The sequence below is a fragment of the Carcharodon carcharias genome, chromosome 28 (assembly GCF_017639515.1).
Source record: "Carcharodon carcharias isolate sCarCar2 chromosome 28, sCarCar2.pri, whole genome shotgun sequence".
Classification (NCBI taxonomy): Eukaryota; Metazoa; Chordata; class Chondrichthyes; order Lamniformes; family Lamnidae; genus Carcharodon; species Carcharodon carcharias.
Window position 1 is genome coordinate 37,971,129 of NC_054494.1, and position 27,876 is coordinate 37,999,004.

General features: G+C 49.4%; 1 protein-coding gene and 1 long non-coding RNA gene across 4 annotated transcripts in view; one reads left to right on the plus strand and one right to left on the minus strand.

Annotated features, from left to right (window-relative positions):
- Positions 1–415: 415 nt before the first annotated feature.
- fut11 (fucosyltransferase 11 (alpha (1,3) fucosyltransferase)) lies at positions 416–27,783 on the plus strand. 2 transcript variants are annotated; one of them, XM_041176176.1, is made up of 3 exons: positions 416–1,084; positions 13,105–13,730; positions 24,001–27,783. In XM_041176176.1, the coding sequence occupies exons 1-3, from the start codon at positions 431–433 to the stop codon at positions 24,143–24,145; spliced, it is 1,425 nt and encodes a 474-aa protein (XP_041032110.1). In that variant the 5' UTR covers positions 416–430; the 3' UTR covers positions 24,146–27,783. The 2 variants fall into 2 exon arrangements, with proteins under 2 accessions (XP_041032110.1, XP_041032108.1); XM_041176174.1 differs by lacking the exon at positions 24,001–27,783 and having other exon boundaries at positions 13,105–13,973.
- LOC121270766 overlaps positions 18,172–27,876 on the minus strand; it is a 51,094-nt gene continuing 41,389 nt past the window's right edge. For both annotated transcript variants that reach the window (XR_005941613.1, XR_005941614.1), the window contains exons 2-3: positions 21,825–22,012; positions 18,172–18,302 (exon numbers count right to left, since the gene is read on the minus strand). This is a non-coding gene — a long non-coding RNA (uncharacterized LOC121270766). The remainder of the gene's footprint in view (positions 18,303–21,824; positions 22,013–27,876) is intronic.

Genomic DNA, 27,876 nt, shown 5'->3' on the forward strand with positions numbered 1-27,876 from the left:
GGAGAAAGAGTTGTGGAAGGGGGCCGGAGTAGGACTGCAACAAGGAATGTTCTACATATCCCATAAAGAGACAGGCATAGCTGGGGCCCATGCGGGTACCCATAGCCACACCTTTTATTTGGAGGAAGTGAGAGGAGTTGAAGGAGAAATTGTTCAGTGTGAGAACAAGTTCAGCCAGACGGAGGAGAGCAGGGGTGGATGGTGTTTGGGGCCTGACCTTCTACCGTAAACTGGATCGGCACCAAACCCTCCTGCCGTAAAGAAGGACAGCAACACATTGGCCTGACAATCTGCCGCAAAGGACAGCAACACCTTGGACCTGACCTTCCGCCGTCAAGAGGGAACGCGACGCCACAGGGGGGGGGGGGCCGGGCCGACCTGCTGCCGTAAACCAGGGGCGGCAGCTGTCGCAAAAGTGACCGTTACAGCCATGGCGGCCGCTCTCCTCCTCAGGCCGTGGCCGCTTCTCGCTTTGCTCTCCTCGGTCTGCAGCCTGCGGGAGGCCGAGGTCTTCGAGGCGGCCTCGGCTCTGTCGGGGTTCGAGTTCGCCTCGGCGGGCGGCCCGGGCAACAACGGCAGCCGGCGGGACCGCCAGCTGCCGGTCTTGCTGTGGTGGAGCGAGCAGCTGTTCCCGCATTTCCCCGGCAGGACGGAGCGGGTGGACTGCGGCTCGGCCTCCTGCCTGGTCACCCGCAGCAAGAGGGCCCTCCGGCACCGCCGCACCGCCGCCGTCATCTTCTACGGCACCGACTTCAGGGCCTACGAGGCTCCGCTGCCCCGGCTCCCCCACCAGACCTGGGCCCTCTTCCACGAGGAGTCGCCCATGAACAACTACCTCCTGTCGCAGGGCCCCGCCATCCGCCTCTTCAACTACACGGCCACCTTCCGCCGTCACTCCGACTACCCGCTCCCCCTGCAGTGGCTGCCCGCGCCCGCCTACCTGCAGCGGCCTCCCGCGCTCCCCCTCGGCCACAAGAACCACCTCCGCAGCCTCGGCCTCGCCCCCGTCCTCTACCTGCAGTCCCACTGCCAGGTGGCCTCCGACCGGGACCGCTATGTCCGTCAGCTCATGGAGCACCTGCAGGTGAGGAGGGGGGGGGGGGGGGGGGCGGGGCGGGGCGGGGGGGGGGGGGGGGGCGGGGCGAGGGGGGGGGCGGGGCGAGGGGGGGGGCGGGGCGAGGGGGGGGGGGGGCGGGGCGAGGGGGGGGGGGGCGGGGCGAGGGTGCTAGGGGAGGTGGAAAATGGTGGAGGAGGAGCCAGGGAGGAGGGTGGTGGTGGGGGGGGAGGGTGGTGTTGGTGGGGGGGGAGGGGGAGGAGGAGGAGCCAGGGAGGAGGGTGGTGGGGGGGGGGGGGGGGAGGGTGGTGGTGGTGGTGGGGGGGGAGGGGGAGGAGGAGGAGCCAGGGAGGAGGGTGGTGGTGGAGGGGGGAGGGTGGTGTTGGTGGGGGGGAGGGGGAGGAGGAGGAGCCAGGGAGGAGGGTGGTGGGGGGGGGGAGGAGGAGGAGCCAGGGAGGAGGGGTGGTGGTGGTGGTGGTGGGGGGGGGGGGGGGGGGGGGAGGAGGAGGAGCCAGGGAGGAGGGTGGGGGGGGGGGGAGGGTGGTGTTGGTGGGGGGGGAGGGGGAGGAGGAGGAGCCAGGGAGGAGGGTGGTGGTGGGGGAGGAGGCGGAGCCAGGGAGGAGGGTGGTGGTGGGGGGGGGGGGGGGGAGGAGGAGGAGCCAGGGAGGAGGGTGGTGGTGGTGGGGGAGGAGGCGGAGCCAGGGAGGAGGGTGGTGGTGGGGGGGGGGGGGGGAGGAGGAGGAGCCAGGGAGGAGGGTGGTGGTGGTGGGGGAGGAGGAGGAGCCAGGGAGGAGGGTGGTGGTGGTGGGGGAGGAGGCGGAGCCAGGGAGGAGGGTGGTGGTGGGGGAGGAGGCGGAGCCAGGGAGGAGGGTGGTGGTGGGGGGGGGAGAGGAGGCGGAGCCAGGGAGGAGGGGGGTGGTGGGGGGGAGGGGAGGAGGAGGAGCCAGGGAGGAGGGTGGTGGGGGGGGGGGGAGGAGGAGGATCCAGGGAGGAGGGTGGTGGGGGGGAGGGGAGGAGGAGGATCCAGGGAGGAGGGTGGTGGGGGGGAGGGGAGGAGGAGGATCCAGGGAGGAGGGTGGTGGGGGGGAGGGGAGGAGGAGGATCCAGGGAGGAGGGTGGGGGGGGGGAGGGGAGGAGGAGGAGCCAGGGAGGAGGGTGGTGGGGGGGGAGGGGCGGAGGAGGAGGAGCCAGGGAGGAGGGTGGTGGTGGGGGGGGTGGGGGGAGGAGGAGGAGCCAGGGAGGAGGGTGGTGGTGGGGGGGGGGGGGGGGGAGGAGGAGGAGCCAGGGAGGAGGGTGGTGGTGGGGGGGGGGAGGAGGAGCCAGGGAGGAGGGTGGTGGTGGGGGGGGGGAGGAGGAGCCAGGGAGGAGGGTGGTGGTGGGGGAGGGGGAGGAGCCGGGGAGGAGGGTGGTGGGGGGGGGGAGGAGGAGGAGGAGCCAGGGAGGAGGGTGGTGGTGGGGGAGGAGGAGGAGGCGGGTGGTGTTGGTCGGGTGGAGGGGGAGGAGGAGGAGCCAGGGAGGAGGGTGGTGGGGGGGGGGGGGAGGAGGAGGAGCCAGGGAGGAGGGTGGTGGTGGTGGTGGGGGGGGGGGGGGGGGGGGGGGGGGGAGGAGGAGCCAGGGAGGAGGGTGGTGGTGGGGGGGGGGGAGGAGGGTGGTGGTGGGGGGGGGGAGGAGGAGCCAGGGAGTAGGGTGGTGGTGGGGGGGGGGAGGAGGAGCCAGGGAGGAGGGTGGTGGTGGGGGGGGGGAGGAGGAGCCAGGGAGGAGGGTGGTGGTGGGGGGGGGGAGGAGGAGCCAGGGAGGAGGGTGGTGGTGGGGGGGGGAGGAGGAGCCAGGGAGGAGGGTGGTGGTGGGTGGGGGGAGGAGGAGCCAGGGAGGAGGGTGGTGGTGGGGGGGGAGGAGGAGCCAGGGAGGAGGGTGGTGGGGGGGGGGGGGGAGGAGGAGGAGCCAGGGAGGAGGGTGGTGGGGGGGGGGGAGGAGGAGCCAGGGAGGAGGGTGGTGGGGGGGGGGGGGGGGAGGAGGAGCCAGGGAGGAGGGTGGTGGTGGGGGGGGAGGAGGAGCCAGGGAGGAGGGTGGTGGGGGGGGGGGGGGGGAGGAGGAGGAGGAGGAGGAGCCAGGGAGGAGGGTGGTGGGGGGGGGGGAGGAGGAGGAGCCAGGGAGGAGGGTGGTGGGGGGGGGGGTGGGAGGAGGAGCCAGGGAGGAGGGTGGTGGGGGGGGGGAGGGTGGGGGGGAGGAGGAGCCAGGGAGGAGGGTGGTGGGGGGCGGGCGGGGTGAGGGGGGGGCGGGGCGGGAGTGGAGGGGGGGCGGGGCGAGAGGGGAGGGGGCGGGGGTGAGTGTGCTAGGGGAGGTGGAAAATGGTGGAGGAGGAGCCAGGGAGGAGGGTGGTGGTGGGGGGGGAGGGTGGTGTTGGTGGGGGGGGAGGGGGAGGAGGAGGAGCCAGGGAGGAGGGTGGTGGGGGGGGGGGGGGGGGGGAGGGTGGTGGTGGTGGGGGGGGAGGGGGAGGAGGAGGAGCCAGGGAGGAGGGTGGTGGTGGGGGGGGAGGGTGGTGTTGGTGGGGGGGAGGGGGAGGAGGAGGAGCCAGGGAGGAGGGTGGTGGTGGAGGGGGGAGGGTGGTGTTGGTGGGGGGGAGGGGGAGGAGGAGGAGCCAGGGAGGAGGGTGGTGGGGGGGGGGAGGAGGAGGAGCCAGGGAGGAGGGTGGTGGTGGTGGTGGTGGGGGGGGGGGGGGGGGGAGGAGGAGGAGGAGCCAGGGAGGAGGGTGGGGGGGGGGGAGGGTGGTGTTGGTGGGGGGGGAGGGGGAGGAGGAGGAGCCAGGGAGGAGGGTGGTGGTGGGGGAGGAGGCGGAGCCAGGGAGGAGGGTGGTGGTGGGGGGGGGGGGGGGGAGGAGGAGGAGCCAGGGAGGAGGGTGGTTGTGGTGGGGGAGGAGGCGGAGCCAGGGAGGAGGGTGGTGGTGGTGGGGGAGGAGGCGGAGCCAGGGAGGAGGGTGGTGGTGGGGGGGGAGAGGAGGCGGAGCCAGGGAGGAGGGGGGTGGTGGGGGGGAGGGGAGGAGGAGGAGCCAGGGAGGAGGGTGGTGGGGGGGGGAGGAGGAGGTGCCAGGGAGGAGGGTGGTGGGGGGGGGGAGGAGGAGGATCCAGGGAGGAGGGTGGTGGGGGGGAGGGGAGGAGGAGGATCCAGGGAGGAGGGTGGTGGGGGGGGGAGGAGGAGCCAGGGAGGAGGGTGGTGGTGGGGGAGGAGGCGGAGCCAGGGAGGAGGGTGGTGGTGGGCGGGGGGGGGGGGGGGGGGGAGGAGGAGGAGCCAGGGAGGAGGGTGGTGGGGGGGGGGGGGGGGGGGAGGAGGAGGAGCCAGGAAGGAGGGTGGTGGTGGTGGGGGAGGAGGCGGAGCCAGGGAGGAGGGTGGTGGTGGGGGAGGAGGCGGAGCCAGGGAGGAGGGTGGTGGTGGGGGGGGGAGAGGAGGCGGAGCCAGGGAGGAGGGGGGTGGTGGGGGGGAGGGGAGGAGGAGGAGCCAGGGAGGAGGGTGGTGGGGGGGGGGGAGGAGGAGGAGCCAGGGAGGAGGGTGGTGGGGGGGGGGGGGGGGGGGGGGGGGGAGGAGCCAGGGAGGAGGGTGGTGGGGGGGGAGGGGGGGGGGGAGGAGGAGCCAGGGAGGAGGGTGGTGGGGGGCGGGCGGGGGGGGGGGAGGAGGAGCCAGGGAGGAGGGTGGTGGTGGGGGGAGGAGAGGAGGAGGAGCCAGGGAAGAGGGTGGTGGTGGGGGGAGGAGAGGAGGAGGAGCCAGGGAGGAGGGTGGTGGGGGTGGGGGAGGAGGAGGAGCCAGGGAGGAGGGTGGTGGTGGGGGAGGGGGAGGAGCCGGGAAGAAGGGTGGTGGGGGGGGGGGAGGAGGAGGAGGAGCCAGGGAGGAGGGTGGTGGGGGGGGGGGGGGGGAGGAGGAGGAGCCAGGGAGGAGGGTGGTGGGGTGGGGGGGGGGAGGAGGAGGAGGAGCCAGGGAGGAGGGTGGTGGGGGGGGGGTGGGAGGAGGAGCCAGGGAGGAGGGTGGTGGGGGTGGGGGAGGAGGAGGAGCCAGGGAGGAGGGTGGTTGGGGGGGGGGAGGAGGAGGAGCCAGGGAGGAGGGTGGTGGTGGGGGAGGGGAGGAGGAGGAGCCAGGGAGGAGGGTGGTGGGGGGGAGGGGAGGAGGAGGATCCAGGGAGGAGGGTGGTGGGGGGGAGGGGAGGAGGAGGAGCCAGGGAGGAGGGTGGTGGGGGGGGAGGGGCGGAGGAGGAGGAGCCAGGGAGGAGGGTGGTGGTGGGGGGGGTGGGGGGAGGAGGAGGAGCCAGGGAGGAGGGTGGTGGTGGGGGGGGGAGGAGGAGCCAGGGAGGAGGGTGGTGGTGGGGGAGGGGGAGGAGCCGGGGAGGAGGGTGGTGGGGGGGAGGAGGAGGAGGAGCCAGGGAGGAGGGTGGTGGTGGGGGAGGAGGAGGAGGCGGGTGGTGTTGGTCGGGTGGAGGGGGAGGAGGAGGAGCCAGGGAGGAGGGTGGTGGGGGGGGGGGGAGGAGGAGGAGCCAGGGAGGAGGGTGGTGGGGGGGGGGGGGGAGGAGGAGGAGCCAGGGAGGAGGGTGGTGGTGGGGGAGGGGAGGAGGAGGAGCCAGGGAGGAGGGTGGTGGTGGTGGTGGTGGGGGGGGGGGGGGGGGGGGGGAGGAGGAGGAGCCAGGGAGGAGGGTGGTGGTGGGGGGGGGGAGGAGGAGCCAGGGAGGAGGGTGGTGGTGGGGGGGGGGAGGAGGAGCCAGGAGGAGGGTGGTGGTGGGGGGGGGGAGGAGGAGCCAGGGAGGAGGGTGGTGGTGGGGGGGGGAGGAGGAGCCAGGGAGGAGGGTGGTGGTGGTGGGGGGGGAGGAGGAGCCAGGGAGGAGGGTGGTGGGGGGGGGGGGGGGGGGGGGGGGGAGGAGCCAGGGAGGAGGGTGGTGGGGGGGGGGAGGAGGAGCCAGGGAGGAGGGTGGTGGAGGGGGGGGGGGGGGGGAGGAGGAGCCAGGGAGGAGGGTGGTGGGGGGGGGGAGGAGGAGGAGCTAGGGAGGAGGGTGGTGGGGGGGGGGGAGGAGGAGCCAGGGAGGAGGGTGGTGGGGGGGGGGGGGGGGGGGCGAGGAGGAGGAGGAGCCAGGGAGGAGGGTGGTGGGGGGGGGGAGGAGGAGGAGCCAGGGAGGAGGGTGGTGGGGGGGGGGGTGGGAGGAGGAGCCAGGGAGGAGGGTGGTGGGGGGGGAGGGGGGGGGGGGAGGAGGAGCCAGGGAGGAGGGTGGTGGGGGGCGGGCGGGGGGGGGGGAGGAGGAGCCAGGGAGGAGGGTGGTGGTGGGGGGAGGAGAGGAGGAGGAGCCAGGGAGGAGGGTGGTGGGGTGGGGGGGAGGAGGAGGAGGAGCCAGGGAAGAGGGTGGTGGTGGGGGAGGGGGAGGAGCCGGGAAGAAGGGTGGTGGGGGGGGGGGAGGAGGAGGAGGAGCCAGGGAGGAGGGTGGTGGTGGGGGAGGAGGAGGAGCCGGGGAGGCGGGTGGTGTTGGTCGGGTGGAGGGGGAGGAGGAGGAGCCAGGGAGGAGGGTGGTGGGGGGGGGGGGGGGAGGAGGAGGAGCCAGGGAGGAGGGTGGTGGGGTGGGGGGGGGAGGAGGAGGAGGAGCCAGGGAGGAGGGTGGTGGGGGGGGGTGGGAGGAGGAGCCAGGGAGGAGGGTGGTGGGGGTGGGGGAGGAGGAGGAGCCAGGGAGGAGGGTGGTGGGGGGGGGGAGGAGGAGGAGCCAGGGAGGAGGGTGGTGGTGGGGGAGGGGAGGAGGAGGAGCCAGGGAGGAGGGTGGTGGTGGTGGTGGGGGGGGGGGGGGGGGGGAGGAGGAGCCAGGGAGGAGGGTGGTGGTGGGGGGGGGGGAGGAGGAGCCAGGGAGGAGGGTGGTGGGGGGGGGGGGGGGGGAGGAGGAGGAGCCAGGGAGGAGGGTGGTGGGGGGGAGGGGAGGAGGAGCCAGGGAGGAGGGTGGTGGGGGGGAGGGGAGGAGGAGGAGCCAGGGAGGAGGGTGGTGGGGGGGGGGGAGGAGGAGCCAGGGAGGAGGGTGGTGGGGGGGGGGGGGGGGGGGGAGGAGGAGCCAGGGAGGAGGGTGGTGGTGGGGGGGGAGGAGGAGGAGCCAGGGAGGAGGGTGGTGGGGGGGGGGGGGGGGGGAGGAGGAGGAGGAGCCAGGGAGGAGGGTGGTGGTGGGGGAGGGGGAGGAGCCGGGAAGAAGGGTGGTGGGGGGGGGGAGGAGGAGGAGGAGCCAGGGAGGAGGGTGGTGGTGGGGGAGGAGGAGGAGCCGGGGAGGCGGGTGGTGTTGGTCGGGTGGAGGGGGAGGAGGAGGAGCCAGGGAGGAGGGTGGTGGGGGGGGGGGGAGGAGGAGGAGCCAGGGAGGAGGGTGGTGGGGGGGGGGGGGGTAGGAGGAGGAGCCAGGGAGGAGGGTGGTGGGGTGGGGGGGGGAGGAGGAGGAGGAGCCAGGGAGGAGGGTGGTGGGGGGGGGGGGGGGGGAGGAGGAGGAGCCAGGGAGGAGGGTGGTGGGGGGGCGGGCGGGGGGGGGGGGGAGGAGGAGCCAGGGAGGAGGGTGGTGGGGGTCGGGGGGGGGGGAGGAGGAGCCAGGGAGGAGGGTGGTGGGGGTCGGGGGGGGGGGAGGAGGTGCCAGGGAGGAGGGTGGTGGGGGGGGGGGAGGCGGTGCCAGGGAGGAGGGTGGTGGTTGGGCGGGGGGGGAGGAGCCAGGGAGGAGGAGGGTGGAGAGGAGGAGGGGTGGAGAGGAGGAGGGGTGGAGCAGGGGGCGAGGGGAGGAGGGAGGAGGGGGTCTGGGGAGGAGTGGGAGGGGCAAAGGAGGATGAGGGGGGGCTGGGGCAGGAGAGGAGGAGGAGGGGCCATGGTATGCGCAGTGGGGAGGGTGGAGGACAAAGAGGAGCCTGGTTGGGGGTGTTAGAGGAAGAGGTGCCGGGGAGGGCTTGAGGTGGTGGTTCTTGTGGCTGAGGGGGAGTGCAGGAGGCTCCAATCAGAACATAGTTATAAAGTAAAAGCAAAAAACTGCAGATGCTGGAGATCCAAAATAAAAATAATACCCGGAAAAACTCAGCAGGTCTGACAGCATCTGCGGAGATGAACACAGTTAACGTTTTGAGTCCGTATGACTCTTCAACAGAACAGAACTGACGAAGAGTCATTTGGACTCAATGTTAACTGTGTTCATCTCCGCAGATGCTGTCAGACCTGCTGAGTTTTCCCAGGTATTTTAGTTTTTAATATAGTTATGTGTTTTGTTGCAAGTTTAGAAGGGTCTAAGTTGGTAGATAGCTATGATATCCAAGTAGTCTGGAGATAAGAAGAAATTAGATCACTTAATAATTGCAAAACACCTCAGACTACGCATTTTGGAAGGTATTTAATTTATTTTTAACGGAATAGTCAGGAATAAAGCACTTCTAATGGCAATGGAGAAACTGTTCAGACGGTACAGGCATCCTCAAAAAATTAAGAATGCAGTGGAGCTGATCTGTGGAAGTGAATAACCCCCCCACAGAAGTTGATAGCAGTGTTTTTTTTATGTTAGTACATGGAGCTACATTCTACCATTTGAACTAAGAGAATCTGCCCATAAATGTTGCTCTGGACGTTCCCATTACAATGGAATAAAGCAGCTTAATGAATTGTTTAGTATTTTGTTGTTTGGGACTGGAAGGGTTAATATGGGACAGGGGAAATAACATCGCCCATATTATGATGTAGAGAGTCACATGAGAGTAGTAGAATGATTCTGATAAAAGTCCTAGTCAGGACTACATATATGTGTTATAGTTATGTGTTATTAATAAACAGTTATTTTCAACCATACAAGCCTCTAGATTTCTTCATAAGACAACATATATCCATACAACAATTTGAACAAAACTTAATTTAATTTAACCTGGTGTTAACTTAGCCTGTCTTTGGATAGATTGAAGAAAAAGTCATGTGAAAGATGCAAAAATCATGTCCTGCTCACAAGGTGATGCTGCTGTTAAATTTCTGGTTCATGCAATTGAAGGAGGAGTGTGTCAGCTCTCAGAAAATGTATTACGTTTGGCCCGCTTAGACCTGCAGGGATATAAGTGGCTGGCTTGAATTCATAAGTCTCCATGCAGGCTACCTCGTGGGCTACCTTATGAGCAGTTGGCTGCCTTGAATTAGTTGTAAAAGACGGTGTTAGGCTGGCTGCCATTGCCCAGATCAACAGTCAATCACAGCTGAGTTTCTTTAATGAATAGCAAACTCAGCTGGCATTCTCCCCAAGTTGTTTCCATTGAAGTTACAGTGTCGGGACAGGCCTTTTGGTGCAATAATGTCAGGATTTACCCTCCATGTGAGCAATTAGTTCTAACCATGTTTATAGCTAGAACAAATCATTGATTTAACCATTGTTAACTTTGGCAGGCAGTTTACTCATAGGAGGTGGTACAGCACAGGTTCACTAAATTAGTTCCAGGCATGAGCGGGTTGCCCTATGCTGAGAGGCTGAGTAAATTGGATCTATATTCGCTAGAGTTTAGAAGAATGAGAAGTGATCTCATTGAACCATACAGGATGCTGAAGGGGCTTGATAGGGTAGACGCTGAGAGATTGTTTCTTCTGGTTGGGGAATCTGAAACATGGAGGCACAATCTCAGGATAAGGGTAAGGTTGCCAACTGTGATTAAATGTATTCCTGGAAGTTTCATCATATGACTTGTCCCAATCTCTAGCCATTGGTCAGCCAACAACATCCATCTTTATGTAGTGCCTTCCTAAGCCAACTGGAAAGCAAAACAACTCTTTACCCAATTAGATGATGTTTGACTGTCAACCAAACAACCTTTATTCCTATTTTTTTTTAATATATCTAATAAAGAGAAATATTCAAAGAAAATGACAGAAAAAAAATCTTTTTTAATGTCACAATGATTTTTTCCTTAGGGTTTCCGTGTCCTGGAGATTGATCTTCAATTCTTGGAGACTCCAGGCCAATTCTGGAGGGTTGGCAACCTGAGAAGGGGCCAACCATTTAGGACTGAGATGAGGAGAAACTACTTCATTGAAAGGGTTGTGAATCTTTGGAATTCTCTAACCCAGGGGATTGTAGATGCTCCAGTACTGAATATTTTTAAGGCTGGTATAGACAGATCTTTGGTCTCAGGGAATTAAAGTATATGCGGGTTGGGCAAGAAAGTGGGTTGAAGCCCAAGGTCCTCCAGGATCATGCTAAATAGTGGAGCAGGCTCAGTGGGCTGTGTGGTCTACTTGTGTATAGTGTATTTCTTATGTACTCTCTTCCCAACTGACCAGTGTTACTGCTAGGATTCTGCATTGAAGGTAGAAAAGATAGGCACCATTCTACATCAGGATGTAATGCTGATCAGAAACCGTACACCTAAGTTGCAGCATTCAGCAATCAAGTTTTGTTATTGATCAGACCCAAAAAGACTTCAGCAGCCCATGGCTGAATGCTGGATTGCATAGTCAAAAACAGCCAAATATCTGGCACCAGTAACAGGAAAAGTAAGGCTGTTAAAATCAGTCCCCAGGCTCTCAATTAAAGGCTACTTGAAGGAATATACTTGGTCAGGGGCTTTTGCAGGCAATAAATAATATCCTAAATTTTGTGACTGAAGGGAAACAACAAGGGTGTGTTCTTGTACAATCGTGTGGCAGATACAAGCGAAGAGAACTTGACTTGAGTATTGCTGCAAAAAGAGACATGCCTTTTGTCTTGCACTCATCAGGACAGTTTGCAAGATAAACCAATAGTAGAGGGAACAATAATTTATACTGCATAAGAAGAGACTTGAGTCCTTTTCTAGATTTTATTTGCTGTGGATAAATGGAAGGTTTTAATTCCCCCCTTTTACAAGAAAAGTATGAGACCTCAGTCAATTTCAAAATTCTCCCAAACGGATTCCAGCTGTAGTTTAGCTTTTAGGGATGTGGCAAACACAGTGGCATTGATAGTATCTTGCTGTTTCCTAAGAAGGAGCAAGTAAATGGGATGGAGTGGGTCTGGCCAGTACTGAATCTGTAGTAAGCAAGGCCTCAGTTAAGACAGAACTTTTGTAAATGACGTGGCTTTTGTAATTGTGGTTTTATGAATTCTGGAGTGAGGTTAATCAATTTTAAAATTTCTGTACAGCATTATTATCTTCCCTCCGTGCAATACAATTGAGGACATTCCATACAGTTTTTTTTTAAACAATAGAATTTTAAGCATGATGCAAATAGATTGAGAGGAAAAGATTATTCTAACCAACATTAAATTAAACGATTAATTTGCAGATCAGCTTTTCTTTTTAAAACTTGAAGGAAGATTGGAAAAACCTTCACTCTGCAGCTGGCCTGTGGCTGGGGGTGTTCGATGATGCTCAGTTTCTGTTTTTAAAGGTTCAATTTCCCAGCTGTACTATCCTATCATGATGACTATAAGTTTACCCAAAATGGTGAAATATAATCCAGCCTATTTGAAGAGGTGGGGGGAAGAGAAAGAGAATACATCCATTGCATTGTTTTTCAACCAGGGGTTTTCTGGAACCCAAGGGTTACCTGAGCATCCCTGAAGGGTTCCCCATAAAGTTCAGTTCATTTGAAAATTGTACCAAATACAAAAGAATTTTTTTGGGCAAAAAAACCTGAAATGAAATAATTATGATATGCTAGCGCTGTACAAACCATAATAGTATATTGCAAATATGAAGTATTTAACAGTATAGTTTAATTTTGCATTCTTTTAGTAATGTTTTACTTTGTTTGGGTTCCACAGAATTTCACAATATATCATAGAGTTCCTTAACAAAAAAAAGGTTGAAAACCCATTGATCTTTCGATTTACACAAAAAATGTGGCTTGTGCCATTACAGCAGGGGGCAGTGTAACCCTCCAAGCAGAAGGAAATCTGAGGAAGAAATCACAGCAATGGCTTCAACACTGGGTTCAGTCAATTGTAGATGACCAAAATTAAATCTATTTTGAAATATTCTTCTGCATTAACTGCAGTTATAGAAGCTATCGACAATGCAGAGAATTTTATTTTGAAATTCAAACTCCATTTATATTTAAATTATATTGTTAATTATATTGAATCCTACAAAATGCAAATACTTTATTTACCCTTCCATGATATTTATGAAAAAATACATTGGTCGTGTTTATAGATTGAACTATAATAAAGAGCTATGCATTTTTTTGTTCACTAGTTGAATTGCTACCACCCAGTTTAAACAAGCGTTCCTTTTTGACTAAGCTTTACCTAATTTTAATACTTAAGTGTGCAATGTAGCTGTAACAGCCTTTAATTTAAACCTGACAGAAAATCTGCATTTACTTAAAATCTTACTATTCCCATAATTGAATCTGCTGTCTTGGCATATTCTGAAAGGAAGATTTGCATTTATATAGCGCTTTTCCCAATCTCAGGACATCTCTCAGTGCTTGACAGCCAACAAACCACAACTGGATGAGCCAGGAGTGATAAGGTGGCTAAAGCAGTTCTCAGTCTGCATTTTGGGTTCTGTTAGCAGACAAGGTGCCATTATCAAGAGTGGACTCTAGATGGAGTGTGTATATTATAAAGTTTTTAATAAATAGAGAGGTTACCACAGAATGCAGTGGAATCTCTTTGTACTGTTTGAAGCTCATTTCCTAATTATAATAGTAACCTCAGTGATTAGGTGGTCATTTATATTTCATGATTACAGTAATTTTGTTTGTGGTCTTGAGAATGACCAAAATTAACTGTTCTAAACTAGATACTAAGTGATGTGCTTGAGCTGATTATCATGTTCACACTGCTGCGTGAAGTAAGCTTTGTAGCATGATTTGAGTTGCAACTTATCGTCAGCTTGCTTCTCCTCCTCTTTCATAGCCAAAGAAATTTTGTTTTTTTCCTGGTCTGAACGATCCACATATTATTTTTAACTCCTGACTAAGTTTCATGTATACTGCTGGTAAAGCAAATTGATGTTCCTAAGCCTCTGGCAAGCAATTGCCTCTACCTCAGCTGTAACATAAAATGGCTCTTCAGACACACATTGAACAACCCTTGACCAATTTTGTTTCCTTCCCCCTCTCGCACATAGATTGATTCTTATGGCCAGTGTCTACAGAACAAAGACCTGCCTAGTGATCGACTGGTGGACACACTAACAGCCACAACCGAAGATGCAGAGTTCATGGATTTCATAAGCAAGTACAAGTTTCACCTTGCCATGGAGAACGCAATCTGCGATGATTATATGACTGAGAAACTGTGGCGCCCCATGCACTTGGGAGCTGTGCCAATATACCGTGGATCCCCAGTGGTGCAGGACTGGATGCCCAATCCACACTCTATAATTCTGATTGACAGCTTTGAATCTCCAAAGGACTTGGCGGACTTCATCAATTATCTCGATCAGAATGACGAAGAATATCTGAAGTATCTAGAGTACAAAGAACCAGGTGGTATCACCAACACTTTGCTGCTGGAGAGTTTAGAAAAGAGGGACTGGGGCGTGAATGACATTAGCAAGCCGAATTATTTGAATGGGTTTGAGTGCTTCGTTTGTGATAAGGAGAATGAGAGACTGCGGGCAGAGGAGGCTCACCGACTGCAGCCATCTAAGTTTCAGCCCCCAGCCCCTAGGATAGCTGCTTACAATCACATGGGCTGCCCGCTGCCAGTCCCTGGGTATGGAAACTTTGATGAGATTCCTGAAGATGACAGGTACGTCACCACCATCATTTCGGGTGCACAGAACATACGAGAGCACTGGAGAAGTATTTGCACAGTTTGGCATTCCCTACAACTTGTTCTTAACTTGATCGTGCTGTTGCATTTGAAAATTCTCCCAATTTGTATGTTGTGTACATAATGGCGGTTTTTTTGCATCTGCACTCACTTAGGCAACAGCCAAGATATTGTTAAAAGCAAAAAACTGTGGAAGCTGGAAATCCAAAACATAAATAAAAATACCCGGAAAAACTCAGCAGGTCTGACAGCATCTGCGGAGAGGAACACAGTTAACGTTTCGAGTCCATATGACTCTTCAACAGAACTAAGGAAAAATAGAAAAGAGGTGAAATATAAGCTGGTTTAAGGGAGGGGGGGTGAAACAAGTAGAGCTAGATAGAGGGCCAGTGATAGGTGGAGATAGACAAAAGGACAAAGAGGTGTTGAAGGTGGTGATATTATCTAAGGAATGTGCTAATAGGTGACATTAAGGGTAGGAAGCAGGACGAGCAAAGTGCAGATAGCCCTAGTGGGGGTGGGGTGGGGGGTAAGGGATCGAAATAGGCTAAAAGGAAGAGATATAAAGATATTGTGATATTTAAGTACACTGCCACACCCTTGGTGTTGAGATAAAGCTGATAACTACAATGCACCCAGTGTACTGGTTCACATTTTTATTCATTCTATTCCAATAGAATTGTATTTACCTCCTTTATGTTTTAAAGCACATTGCTCTAGAAATTAGGTTGCATATTACCTGATTTTCGGGCATTGCAGCCAACAAAGTCCCCAAAATGGTGGGCAGGAGCACTCACATACCTCCAGCTGGAAATGTGTCAGCTGTCTTTTGTTCATTCATTCATGGAATGTGGGTGTGGCCAGCAAGGCCACTGTTTATTACCCATCCTGATTGCCCATGGGAAGCTCATGATGAGCCTCCTGCTGTAGTCTACCACAGTGGTCTTGATACAACTGAGTGAATTGCTAGGCCACTTCAGAGGGTGAATGAGAGTCAATCACATTATGTGACTCCCAGCCCACAGCATTGGCCAGACCGGGTAATGATGGCAGATTTCCTTTTTTTAAAGAGCATTAATGAGCCGGTCGAGTTTAAAACTACAATTTCATGATCAACATTAGTGATATGAGATTGATTTATTTATATTGTTGAACGTAAATTTCCCAGCTATTGCTGGTTGGAATTTGAACTTGTGTCTCCAGAATTTTAGCCAGGTCTCTGGATTACTAACCCAGTAACATAGCCACAATGCTACATTACCCTGAATCTTGGGTAAGGATAAACGCAAAGTACTGGACTAATGGATGCTTAAAGCCCTATTTCCAGAATTGGTTTGCCCTGAGGCAGTTGACGTTAGATGCACAGGGATACTTGCTCCAGGGAATGCTTACAACCAAGAAGGTGAGTAACTTACCTGAATCTGGAGCAAGAAAAAGAAGAATCCTCCCAGTCCTGCTGCCCTGGACTCGCCCTGAACGATTCCCGATAATTTTTTTCTCCTTCCTCCTTCTGACCTCTTCCCCCAATCCGGCTGCTGGTTGTCTCCGGCTTCCCCAAATCTCGTTTACCTGAGGGTCTCTATCGGCAGTCCAGTCTGCCAGGTGTCCACTGGACTGGGAGCACTCAAATTTCTAGGCCATTAATTGTTTTAGTAAATAAAATGCAAAAACTGCATTGACTGGTAACCTGAAAGAAGTGGAAAATTCTGCAAAAAGCTCAGCATCTGTGAATATCAAAAGCAGATAAGTTTAACCTTTCATGTGTTATCCTTCATTCGAAATGGAGGAGGGGGAGTTGCGGGATTGCAGGTGAACAGCCTTTGAAAAGAATCAGAACGATGGTTAAGGGAGCAGAAAACTGCACCAGAGAAGAAATAGACTGTTTTGCATGGTGCCCAGACCCAGGGGTTCTCAATCTTTTCCCTCCTGAGGCCCCCCTCCTGTGTTATAACAAATTCTACTGCCACATATATGGGGAAACCTGTGGCTGTGCTTGGGTGACGGGAATAGTTTCAACGGTGAGCCTTATTGTGCCAGCATGAGCGAGTGAGATTAAGTTACTGCTATTGATTGAATCAAATAGTCATAGGCCTGAGCGCAGAATTAAATATTTATTCGAGAGGAGCTAAGGAGAATGTGTAAAGCCCACATTGTACTTATTCTCTGGTTATTCAAGACGGATCCCTTGGAACTTTCTCACAGACCCTGGTTGAGAAGCTCTGCTCACAAAGGCCCTAGGAGCTGATTGAATGGCTGAAGTGATAATAACATGAGATCATGGGAAGAAGCATAATAAAACAGATTAAAAACACGTAATGTGCCTCTACTCTTGCGACTAACTGAGGAGTGGAGGGTAAGGCAGGGCTGACATGTGCAGACACAATGGGCTGAATGGCCTCCTGTTCTGCACTTTATGATTCTAAGTTTTTTTTCTTTCCAAATGCAGTAACCTAAACTACTTCAATAACTTGCCATTTCATCCCTAAGTACTAACTACTTTCCTCCACCTTAGCAGATCTTTGCTTGAAAGTGTGACATGCATAATTGAGTTTCTGGATTACCTGCTGCAGGTACCACATGCTGATGTATAAAAATGTGGTGATGTGATCTGTACAGGGCCAGGCCAAGCAAGTAATGGATGCTTATGGAAATAACAACAATGTGAGCTGTTAAGCCAGCTCTCAATGCCAATTTTAATTGACAGCAAATTCTGTTGGTGTTTCAAATCCTTTAAGCTTAAGTCTTGCCTACATTCTCCTTGTTTAATGGAGAAATAATGAGAGATTAGGAGAGTTTGAATCAAATGCTTGCTTTTGAAATTGAACTTGCTCAAAAGAGATGATAGAGAGTTGCTGATAAAACTGAGTTACGGATTTCTTACTCAAGAGCTGAAATCACACAAAAATGAGGCAAGTTGGTGCTGACAGTGCAAGCATTAACCTGCCTGTACTTTTTAAATTTGCGTAATGTGTTATACAGTTCAATAGGGTTGAAATTCTGGCTATGGGACTGTACAACAATTGTAGGACAACTGCACAGACACTGCAGGGAAGTTTTCAAAGTAAATTGCAGTTAGTGATGTGGATGTGAATAGACATGTTAGGATTGCAGCAATGGACTATGCTTGGTAGGCAGGATATATATGAAAATATTGGCAAGTCATTACTGTAGATATTTACAACAGCAATTTGCATTTATATAGCATCCTTAACAAATAAAACATCCCAAGGTGCTGCACAGGAGCATTATAAAACAAATAAGTAGTGTGTTCATGCTGTGACTTCTACTGCAATTATATTGAAGCTTTGACTAAGTACTGCGTTTTGATTCTGTTCAGAGCATCATTTACTCTTGGTGCTTTCCCCTCAAAATTATGGAGGAAGGAAGGAGGTGATGGAGTCAGAAGTAGTTGCTGCCTCCCTTTAGGTCAATTAAGGAGACAATCAGAGATTAGCTCATATCAAAAAAAGATTGTGGTGTGTGGGTCAATTTAGGGAGTTGCAGAGTCGCACTTAGTGAGGATAGGGTGGGGCAGGGGGACCTAATGTAAAATTTTGTTCCAATTTATTCAAACATATTTGTAAATATTTCTGCTTGTTCACAGTTAATGTTCTGTGACAATGCCCAGAATGTTTAGCGATGTTGATATGTCAGCAAGAAAATATGAAGTGCTGTAGCTACAGCAACGACAATGTTTTGACAGAAGTAAAACAAAGTACTTCAGACTTACAAAGCGATAGGTTTGGTTAAATATTTTCCACCGTTAAAATAATTACGCTTCTGATAGAAATCTTGTAATCAACATACAGTGAGCTTTAATTAGTTGCATAGAAAAATACAACGCAAACTAAATATTGCCTTTCAAGGATTTCAGCTAAACACTACACTGATGACCAATGGCTGCTTTTTGTGTTGGTGATGGCAGTTTGCCATTGGGTATATCAAATGTTAAAATCTTCTACCTGAGTGTCCTGGATAGAAGAGGGGGTAACAAACTTTTATTTCATTGTTGAATAGTTTTTAAGAATCTACAGGATTGATTCTTATAAGTTTTTTTATTGATTTATATGTGTGGGTGTCGCTGGCTAGGTCAGCATTTATTTCCCATTCCTAATTGTCCTTGAGAAGGGGTGGTGAGTGAGTTATTGGGAATATAGTGTATAACAAAGTCAAATTTATTGATTGGGACACGTTTAGATGGAGCTTTACTTATATGCATTCAAAGGAACATTGATGTAGGGGCCAGCATTTACTGCCCTTGAGAAGGTGTTGGTCAGCTGCCACATTGAACCACTAGAGTCCATATGATGTAGTTACACCATGGTGCTGTTAAATAGTGAGTTCCAGGATTTTGACCTAGCGACAATGAAGGAACGGCGATATACTTCCACGTCAGTGTGACCTGGAAGGCGATGGTGTTCCTAAGCGCCAGCTAGGCTTGTCCTTTTAGGTAGTGGAGGTCATGAGTTTGGGAGGTGGTGTCGAAGAAGGTGATCCTTGCTCACAATCAGTCAGTTGGTCCAGGACTATTTCACTGGTGACTTTGATCTGAAGTACAAAGCGTGAAAATGCAAAGGTTAAATTTTTCTCATACCTGATTAAAGCAGTACCAAACTTTGCAGAATGGCTTCAAAGATCTCAGGAACAAAACACTGCAGTTTATTACAGCGATAGCATTAATTACTTTGCATATTAAAAGCCAACTGGGAGGGTAGCTGATCAATTTTGTACATCAGTATTATGGTGGATTGCTGTTGGGGTTGTAACTCAAGTGTATTAAATTAGATACTAGCCCAAAGCTGAGTGGATACTAAAATTAAAATTGTTGTATTGATTAATAGTCAAAGATGGAGTTGGAAGGGTATGGATAGTTTTGCACTGGAGTAATCCATTGATCTGACAGTGTGGCAGGTTAGTGGGATTAATTAGGGTTACAGGGTATAGGATATCTATAAAAAGTCCTTTGGATCTAATTTACATTTTTAAAATACATAACATTGAAGGCTGAGGTACAGGAAATTACCAAAGCATAGCCTAGAAATGTTAAATTAACAGGAGGAATAAGGTGATGCCAGGTTTAAGGTTGAAAATCCTTTTGCCGTTGTTTGAATGAGAGGATCAAGAGTTCTGTGGTTTTGGTTCCTCTGGATGATAACCTGTAGTAATGGCTGGTGCAGTCAATCTGAACTTCAGCATCATGATTATGTAGGAAGACAGAAGCACATGGAAGGTTTGAGAGCATTCATCGGAAATTTCCCCCAGGGCTCAGGACTGACTAGTGTCTGCTGCCTTGTGTGTGATTTGTTTTCCCACAGGCTGTGGCAGTTTGGTACCCAGCTTTTATCTATCTTCTCCTTACCTACTAAATACTGGTAGTTTTCGTAAGGATTTTATTGGTTGTGTAATGCTATAAGATGTTCTGAGTCTGTGAAGGGTACTATATAAATGCAAGCCTTTTCTCATATGGAAGCCAGAAATATAACAGCGTAGGACTTTAATAAAAAATGTAGGTATGCACAAGTAAGGGGATTAAATGCAAAGAGATTTTTTTTTTAAGTAAGAAAATAACTGTGCATTGGCTGCCAAATGTATGAATGCTTATGGGATCAGCTTTCGTCAAGAAAGCTTTTTGTCGAAATGATTTATTTGATGATATTCCACTGCAATGTACTATTAAACCTGGCTTGTCTGTATTTATAGAGGTATGACTGTTAATTTTAGAAATTCAGCACTGGTATATTCAGACTCTTCTGGGTCACCCCATCATTTAATGCAGCCAAATTTCATTTCTGTAAAATGTCCATTAACCAAATTGCCCAACCTGTAATAAAATCAATTGGAAAGCTTCCACTTAACGTCTGCATTCCTCTGCCCAGTTTCATTCCTCACTGCAAAGTCACCCTGTTATCATGATTCACTAAAGCGTTGATGGGTTTTTTTCTCCAAAAAGAAACATCCTGATTGAGCAGACACATTAGGAGAGCAAAGTCAGGATCAACAAAAGTAAAAAAACTGTCCAAAAATATTCCCACTTTCCACTTTTGTTTTCTTTATTCTTTCATGGGAAGTGGGTGTCACTAGCAAGACCAGCATTCATTGCCCATCGCTAATTGCCCTTGAATTGAGTGGTTTGCCAGGCCATTTCAGAGGGCAGTTAACAGTCACATGCAGGCCAGACTGGGTAAGGATGGCAGATTTCCTTCCCTAAAGGACATCCGTGAACGGGATGGGTTTTTACAACAATCGATGATAGTTTCATTGTCACCAGTTTTGTTATTCAGTTATTAATTGAATTTAAATTCCACCAGCTGCCATGGTGGGATTTGAACCCATGTACCCAGAGCATTAGTCTGGGCCTCCAGTGATGTTACTACTATGTCACCATCTCTCAGCCTGTGTGTGGATTTCAGTGTAAGTCAATCGAATGATGATGTTGTTAGTCACCAGTTGCTTACTGCTTTAATGTTGTGCTGACAGTTCAGTCCCCATAGCCATGTAGAAGCATACTTCTCAAATCCTTCTGCAGCCACGCCCCTATCTCCATAGCCTCCTCCGGCCTTACCAAATCTCTGTCCTTCTCCAATTCTGGCCTCATGCACATTGGCAGCTGTGCCTTCCTCTGGGTCCCAAGTTCTGGAATTCCCTTCTTAAATCTCTCTACCTCTTGCACCTTTTAAGATGCTCCTTAAAATCTCTTTGACCGGGTTTTGGTCACCTATCCTAATATACTTATGTGGCTGAGTGTCACATTTTGTTTGATGCTCCTGTGAAGCTCCATGGCTTATTTCATTACAGAGTCAGGGGACAAGTAGCAGAATGGATAACAAGCTCGCTACAAAACAGAACAGAGAGTAGGGGTTAAGAATAGCTTCTCAGACTGGCAAAAGGTGGGAAGTGGTATTCCACAAGAAGTGATGCTGGGACTACACTTGTTCTCTATTTACATAAATGATTCGGACTGAAAATCAGAGGAACAGTTTCAACATTTTCAGAAAACACCAAATTGGGGGAATGTAGGTAATACTGAGGAATATTGCAAAAATAAAGATATGAAATGCAGAATGGTCATGAGATTGGGGAATGTGTGCGATGCATTTTAGTAAAAGAATGAGGAGGTCCCATACTCTTCAGAAAATTAAGACTCTTAATGGGGGAAAGGAACAAAAGGATGAAAGGGTTCAGATATACAAATCACTATAAGTAGCCACGTTGGATAATAAGGACACTTAAAAAAAACACTGAGCTTCATTTCCACAGGGATGTAGTTTACAGCATAGAGGCACTGGAGAAGGTGCAAGAAAAGATTTACAAGTATGATACCAGATCTGAGAAGCCATACCTATCAGGAAAGATTGAACAGGCTGGGGCTCTTCTCTATGGAAAAGAAAAGGCTGAAGACTGACCTAGTATAGATTTTTAAGATTATGAAGGGGTTTGATAGGATAGTATCATGGATGTTTCTACTTGAAGAGATCAAAACTAGAGACCAGAAATATAAGAAAGTCAATAATAAATCCAATAAGGAAATCAAGAGAAACTTCATTACCCACAGTGTGGTTTGGCTGCTAATGTAGAATTTGCTGCCACAGGGAGTATTTAAGATGTGTCGGGGAATCTCAATAAACACAGAAGGGAGAAAGGAATCGAAGGTAAAGCTGATGGAGTCAAATGAGCAGAAGTGGGGACAAGGCCTTGTGTGGAGCATAAACACCTACATAGGCCAGTTAGACTGAACAGCCAGCTCCTGTGCTGTGCAATCTATGTAACTCTTTGTTCAAGTATTTTTCTAGTCTGTGGTGCAATTAGTTTGTGCACTACTTATAAAAGCTAATGTACTTATTCCAGTTAATATTTCAATTAATTAAAAGAGCCTGATTAAATTTATTGTACTGTTGCATTTGAATTAAACCATATTGTTAGTGTTTATTAGTTTACTTTGAAGACTCTGAAAAGCATCTTTTCAAAAGAAAATAGATTTTATGAGCTACAGTGTATAACAGAGTGGATGGATGAGTCACCACATTTAAGAAAGATACATTTCAATTATTTTAATATAATTTGGAGACCAACCTTGAATTGTGCACAGTCGAGGTTTAGATTCTGCGCTATCATTACAGTCATCTTTAAAACAGCAAAGTCATTCACTGTATTCAAGAATCCAGTCTTGAAATATCTGTTAGAGTGTGGGCCGTTTGTTTTGAGTGGCAAAGTATCTCCTTTTTAAAAAAAGGAAATGGAAGTCACAACATCATCAGGATCTGCAGGTAAATGGAGAGAACAGTTTGAAACAGACAAAAGTGAGCTCGTACACTTCGGGATTAAGAATAGGAAAAGAAAATCAACAAAATCTTAGAGTAATTTACGGCACAGAGGGAAGCCATTCGGCCCATTGAGTCCATGCTGGCAGTTGGGTTGGGTGGGGGCAGCAGAAATTGAAACTTCAGTGCCTTGGGTCACGGAGCTTATTTTGAATCTCATGTGAATGTACAGTCTGTTCAAATACACTCCCGACTGGATGAAAAGATGTAGAAACAAACACCAGTGGACAGGACAGAAAGGGGCAAAATGTTGAAGACTAATGTAGATGCAGGGAAGGATACTTTTAACTTTTACATGTTAACCACAGAGGCAGAATAACTGCATGGATTTCTGGAGCCTTTTGGAGAAACACATTCTCCAATCCGTAATATAATCGGAAAATACTTCAACAGAGTTTCAGCATCAGAAGGATACAGACCACAAAGAATGCTTGTTGAATGGTGGGCAGAGGGTGGTAAAAGGGTTGCACAAGTCAGTGTATGTTCACAAAAGAAAGAACTGTGATCCATTAAAATAACCTACTGTGCAGTTATTGAATGTCCTTTTAAGCACTATATGTCACAATCTTGCTATTTCCATCAAGTGCACTTTGCCTAGACATGTTAACTGACCTATATTCTGAAACATTAGAGTTACAGTAAAGTTGAGTGACACGGCAAAGTTAAGTGTATATCCTGAGTGAATAACCATTGTGAAGTAACCATCCTGTATCTATTCAGTGGTCAGGAAAATATTTCAGTATGTGTAAAGTGAAAAAGTGAACACTGAGCATGAAAAAGGGGAATATCTACAGGGAGGGGCAGTCAATCAGTTTTGAACAGGCTTTTGAAAGGAGAAAGTTAATGATAGATTTGGGGGTAAAATTCCAGAAATCAGGCTTATAACACGAGTGAAATTCTACGAGGCTTCCTTTCCTCCACTACCTTAAATATGGTGAGAACCCGCTTTGCATCAGCAGAGCACCACATAAATTTATAGCCAGTGAATATAGTAGGCTAGATTCAAGGTAGTTGGAAGACAGAATGGTGTATTTAAGGAGAGCTGTGAGACCAGAAAAGATTGCTCAGATAGGGGCGGAGTGAGTGGTTTGAGGATGTGTGTGTCAATTCTTGAGCAGGAAGGCTGTGGGGTTTTGCAAGGATGGGAGAAGATGGAGGAGAGGACGTGAAACACAGTTTGCAAGTAATCATTCTCTTGTGAAAAAAAAATACTGAATTTCTATAGGCCACTGTCATTGCATAATTTGACTTAAATGGGTTTGATTGCAATAAGTCACTCTTGTTTCCAGTATGTGATCTTTATTGGCTTAAGGTATAGACTTGAGACCAGCCTACATTTTCATTAAATTAAATTAAATTAAAAATAGTGCATGAGATACAATTCAAAAACTCTTCCGCTTCTGCAGCAAGCTGTTAATTTTCTTTCAAAGTTTGATAGTACAGTTCTCTGCATAACCTGCAAAATAAACCAGAAATAGGTGGCATTTGAATTCTACTTATATATTATTCTTAATAGAAATTGCTAATTATGTCATGAGTTAATAAACTTGAGCTTTTCACCCTTGTTAAGGAGGCAACCTAACTGAGATATTTAAGTGGTATAAAGTGGTATAAAGAAGCCAAATCTAGATTGTCCCTTGTTGATCAAAACCACAATAGCAGTGCAAGGGGGATACATATGCAAACTGACAATGGACAAATGTAGGAGTGGTGCCAGGAAGCTCTTCCCATACAACACACAGATTCTACTCCAGGTAAGACAGTGGGGACAAACCTTGGAATTGTTTATGGTTTAATTGGATGCAGCGGAATTGGCTTTTGTCTTCTGGTACCAATTTAGGATTGTTCCGCAAAATTAGTAACCAAACTATTTCTTGTTAATCCTCCCCCTGCCTAACTCTTTGATCTTGTTTGATGCCTTCTTGCAGTTGGAAACAAATGTGGCAACAAGATTACTGGCAGAGCCTCGATCAGGCTGAAGCACTGACCACTATGATTCACCGAAATGAGACCGACCCAAGTAAACTGTGGGATTATGTTCATCAACTAATGACAAAGAGGAGCAAACACTAATGTTGGGACTGAAGACATCTGTGACTGCTGCTTGATTATTGGCTGCTGGATAAACACTACTATCACTGGTCTGGAATTTTGTGAATCCAATTATCATGAACTTTATGGACCCTTTTATACATAGATATATTTTTATTGAAAACAAGTTCTTACAACTTTTATACTTTTTAAAAGCTCTTTTCATATTTATCCTGCTAAAATTTCCCCAAAAATAGATAGTTTTCTTTTGTTTGGGAGGGACAGGGAAAGAAGCATTCAAACTGAATAAATTAGTAAGCAATTTGGAAATCCAGTGGTCTTGCACGCACTATATTTCCATTGTGTTAAAAATGGTGCTACTTAGAAGGTTTGAAACTTGTTTCACCTTTTGAGAGATGTTTGGTTTGGGTCTGAAGTTTGAAGGTGCTGTCGCCAATCTGTGCAAATTTTTCCCTCACGAAATTTGTGTGGGATAGAGGCCAGTGATGCTGCAAATATGGGCTCCTCTCTCTAATTTCTCTCCAGCTGCAATCTGTACAGTCTTTAAATTACACTGCATATTTCAGCACCACAGTTTATATCAAATTTGACTTTTTAACCTCTAACCCTTTCAATCTGGTTAACACCTTCTGTTTTAAAGGACTTCACATGAGCACTACAGCACAGTAACAGGCCATTTGTCCCAACAGATTATGCTCCACATAAGCCCCTATATGCCCTGTCAATATAACCTTCTATTTCTTTCTCCTTCATGTACTTATTTAACTTCCCCTTAAGTGCAACTATGCTATTTACCCCTTGGTTACATTTGCCTCAGGGTTCTTGCCACCCTCTGGGCAAAGAAGCTTCTCCTGAATTACCTATTGGATTTATTGGTGACTATCTTATATTCATGGCCCCTAGTTCTGAACTGCCAAAAATGGAACAATCTTCTCTACATTACATTGTCAAGCCCCTTCAAGTCACTTCTCACTCTTCTCTGTCTTAGAAAAACAAGGCCCCAACGTGTTCAGCCTTTCCTGATATTTGTACCCTCAGTTTTGGTATATTACTGATGAATCTTTTTTGGCATTTGCTCCACTGCTTCACTATCCCAGTTGCAATAAGGAAATCAGATCTGTACACAGTAGCCCAACATGGCTAACCAAAGTTTTATATAAGTTTAACATAACAACATAACTTTTGAATTCTTTTCCAGTAGCCGATCTGTACTGCCCTTTCCACATGGAGTTCAGACCAAGTGTAATCCTCGGTTGCAGTATTTAGAGTTTGAAAGGATAATTAAGCCATGACATGCAGATGTAATTTAGTCCTCATTTGAAATCGGTGCTTTCTATAATTTTATTTTTTAATACGTATTTTTGATGTCTGCATTTATAATAGAGATGGCCTGTGTAAACCTATCACACTGTTGCAAGTGTGTATTTATAGTATGAAGCAGTTTCCAATTTAAATGGGGCATAGAAATTTATAATATAGGAGAGTTTTTTTTAATATATTGCAGATTGGAAAATTGATATTCACACAATGTAATTTCAAAGCAGAAGGGTTTCCAGTCCTGAAATGCACTGCTTAATGGTGTTATCATGCCAGGGAAAAACTATCACCTGGAAGGAAGGTGTGACAAGGAGGAAGAAGAAGCTATAAAAAACATGTTCACAAAGATGTTCTTGAGGCATGCTGTCTGTATTGGTACCTTGGGAGCCGCCATTGTAGGCCTTCTTGAAGATTCATTATGTGCCAACTTGGAAATGCTTCCTCTGTCTTTTCAAGGTTACTCAATCGTTTATCATTTGGTCACTGGGGGTATAGTGCTTCAGGCTTCCTTGTACACTTCTCAGTGATTGACAGTGTCGATGTTGGAGCAAGGTTAATTGGTGCCTGAGGGAGACCTAAGATCCACTTGAAAACTGTCAGTAGTTCAATTTATCTCAGGTTTTCAGTCATTTCCCAAGGTTTATGAAATATGAATCTTGCAGTTGAGTTTTAATTTTTTATTAACCCCATAAATCAAAAAAGCTAGTTATGGCGTACTGTGATTTTTGGCTACTTTTTACAAAATACAAACAGTTTATGGTACAGGCATAACCAAGAAAAGTAGTGAGAGAATAGTAAGAAGATTAAGATGATTTAAGATGTAACTCTTCTATGGATAGAGGAAGATCTTAAGTCACTGAAGAAAGCCACAGTTTGACATGAGCATAGTGTCAAATGTATAGCACATGATTGACCTGGCCCTTGTGAAATATTTTCTGGGTTCCGGGTTCAAGTCTCACTTCAGAACTCGATGGCCACGGAAAGCGTGTTCATAATGTGGCCAAACAGGTTGATTATCGGCAGTAAATCCATCAAATGTGCCGGATGGCAGGTGGCAAGAGTGAGAGAGTTTCCTGATACTGCAGAAGGGAATGGCGAACTACTGCATTACTTTGCCAAGTGTAATCACGGACCAATCCAATGGAGGTCCATGGTCTCTTAGGGCATGGTAGCTGAAGGAGGAGGAGAGCATCACTAGAAACAATCTGTCATCAAATTAGCAGTACAGCCTCTTCCATTTAAAACATCTGTTTTTCTTTCATTTGTATATAAATTCCACAATGGGAAAAATAGTGGAGTAAGCATGTTACCCGCCTATAGGGCAGGCATCAGGTTATTGGGTTACTCATGGAGTAAACCGCTGATCCTCCTCCTTTTCCCCATATGCCTCTCAAGTGTTGGTGGATCATGACACAATTATTGATTATAACACATTGTACTACACATCAGTAAGGTTTAACTAGTTCCAGATCATACTGATTACAGAATGTGTTGCCCTGCCCAAAAAAGTTCATTGTTGAATGTCTTTTTAGTATTCACCACTATACTGCTCAAGTAAATCTTTTTATAATACAATAACTCAGCTGTTCATTATTACTGTTAATTTTACACTTTGATCCTTGTAGGACGAAATTCTTTCCTGTTTGGTTTTATTTTATACACTAGTGGCTTTAAGTTCCTGCCAATGCCCCATACAACGAGGATAGTCAATCTGATGAATGATTGACATGTTAAAACTTTGGGTGAATTATTGTGAATCGATGAGAGGGGAATTATTTCCCCTAACTGGCTGGGTGCAGTACTAACAATTATAAAATTAAAGGGGGAGGCACTGGTATAGTGGTATTGTCACTGGACTGGTAACAAATAGAAAAAAGTGAAGTGCCCTCATAGAATCGTCCTGCACAAAAGGAGGCCTTTCGGCCCATCATGTCTGTGCCAGCTAGCTGTTTTTGCAGAGGTGGATGACAATCTGGTTGCATTTTATAAATTGTGATACAGACAGTATTGAACATTTTGCACAAATATAGAAGTACAGAATTATTGCATTAAGTCAGACAGACTATGACATGTCAGACAAGTGTCCTGTTAATTTATTTTGTCTTTTTTTCCGTTCTTTTCACTTTAATTTTATGCATTACTGATGTATTAAAAGCTTCTTCTGAGGAGCTTGTTCTGGAAATGTCTTGGAATATAGGTTGACATTATTAAAAAGAGAGTCTTGTCCTCAGTGACTGAGGACTTGCTGTTATTTCTTGATCTTGTATAAGCTAAAAGGAAGAAGTTATTCTCCAAACATAGTGTATTTAAAGTCAATAAAAATATGAAAAATAAACTTTTTGCAACTCCTTGAAACACGTGCATGATCTATCAGTAGACCAGTCAGTTGTCAGAGATGATTTTTTAAAATTCCTTCATGGGATGTGAGCATCACT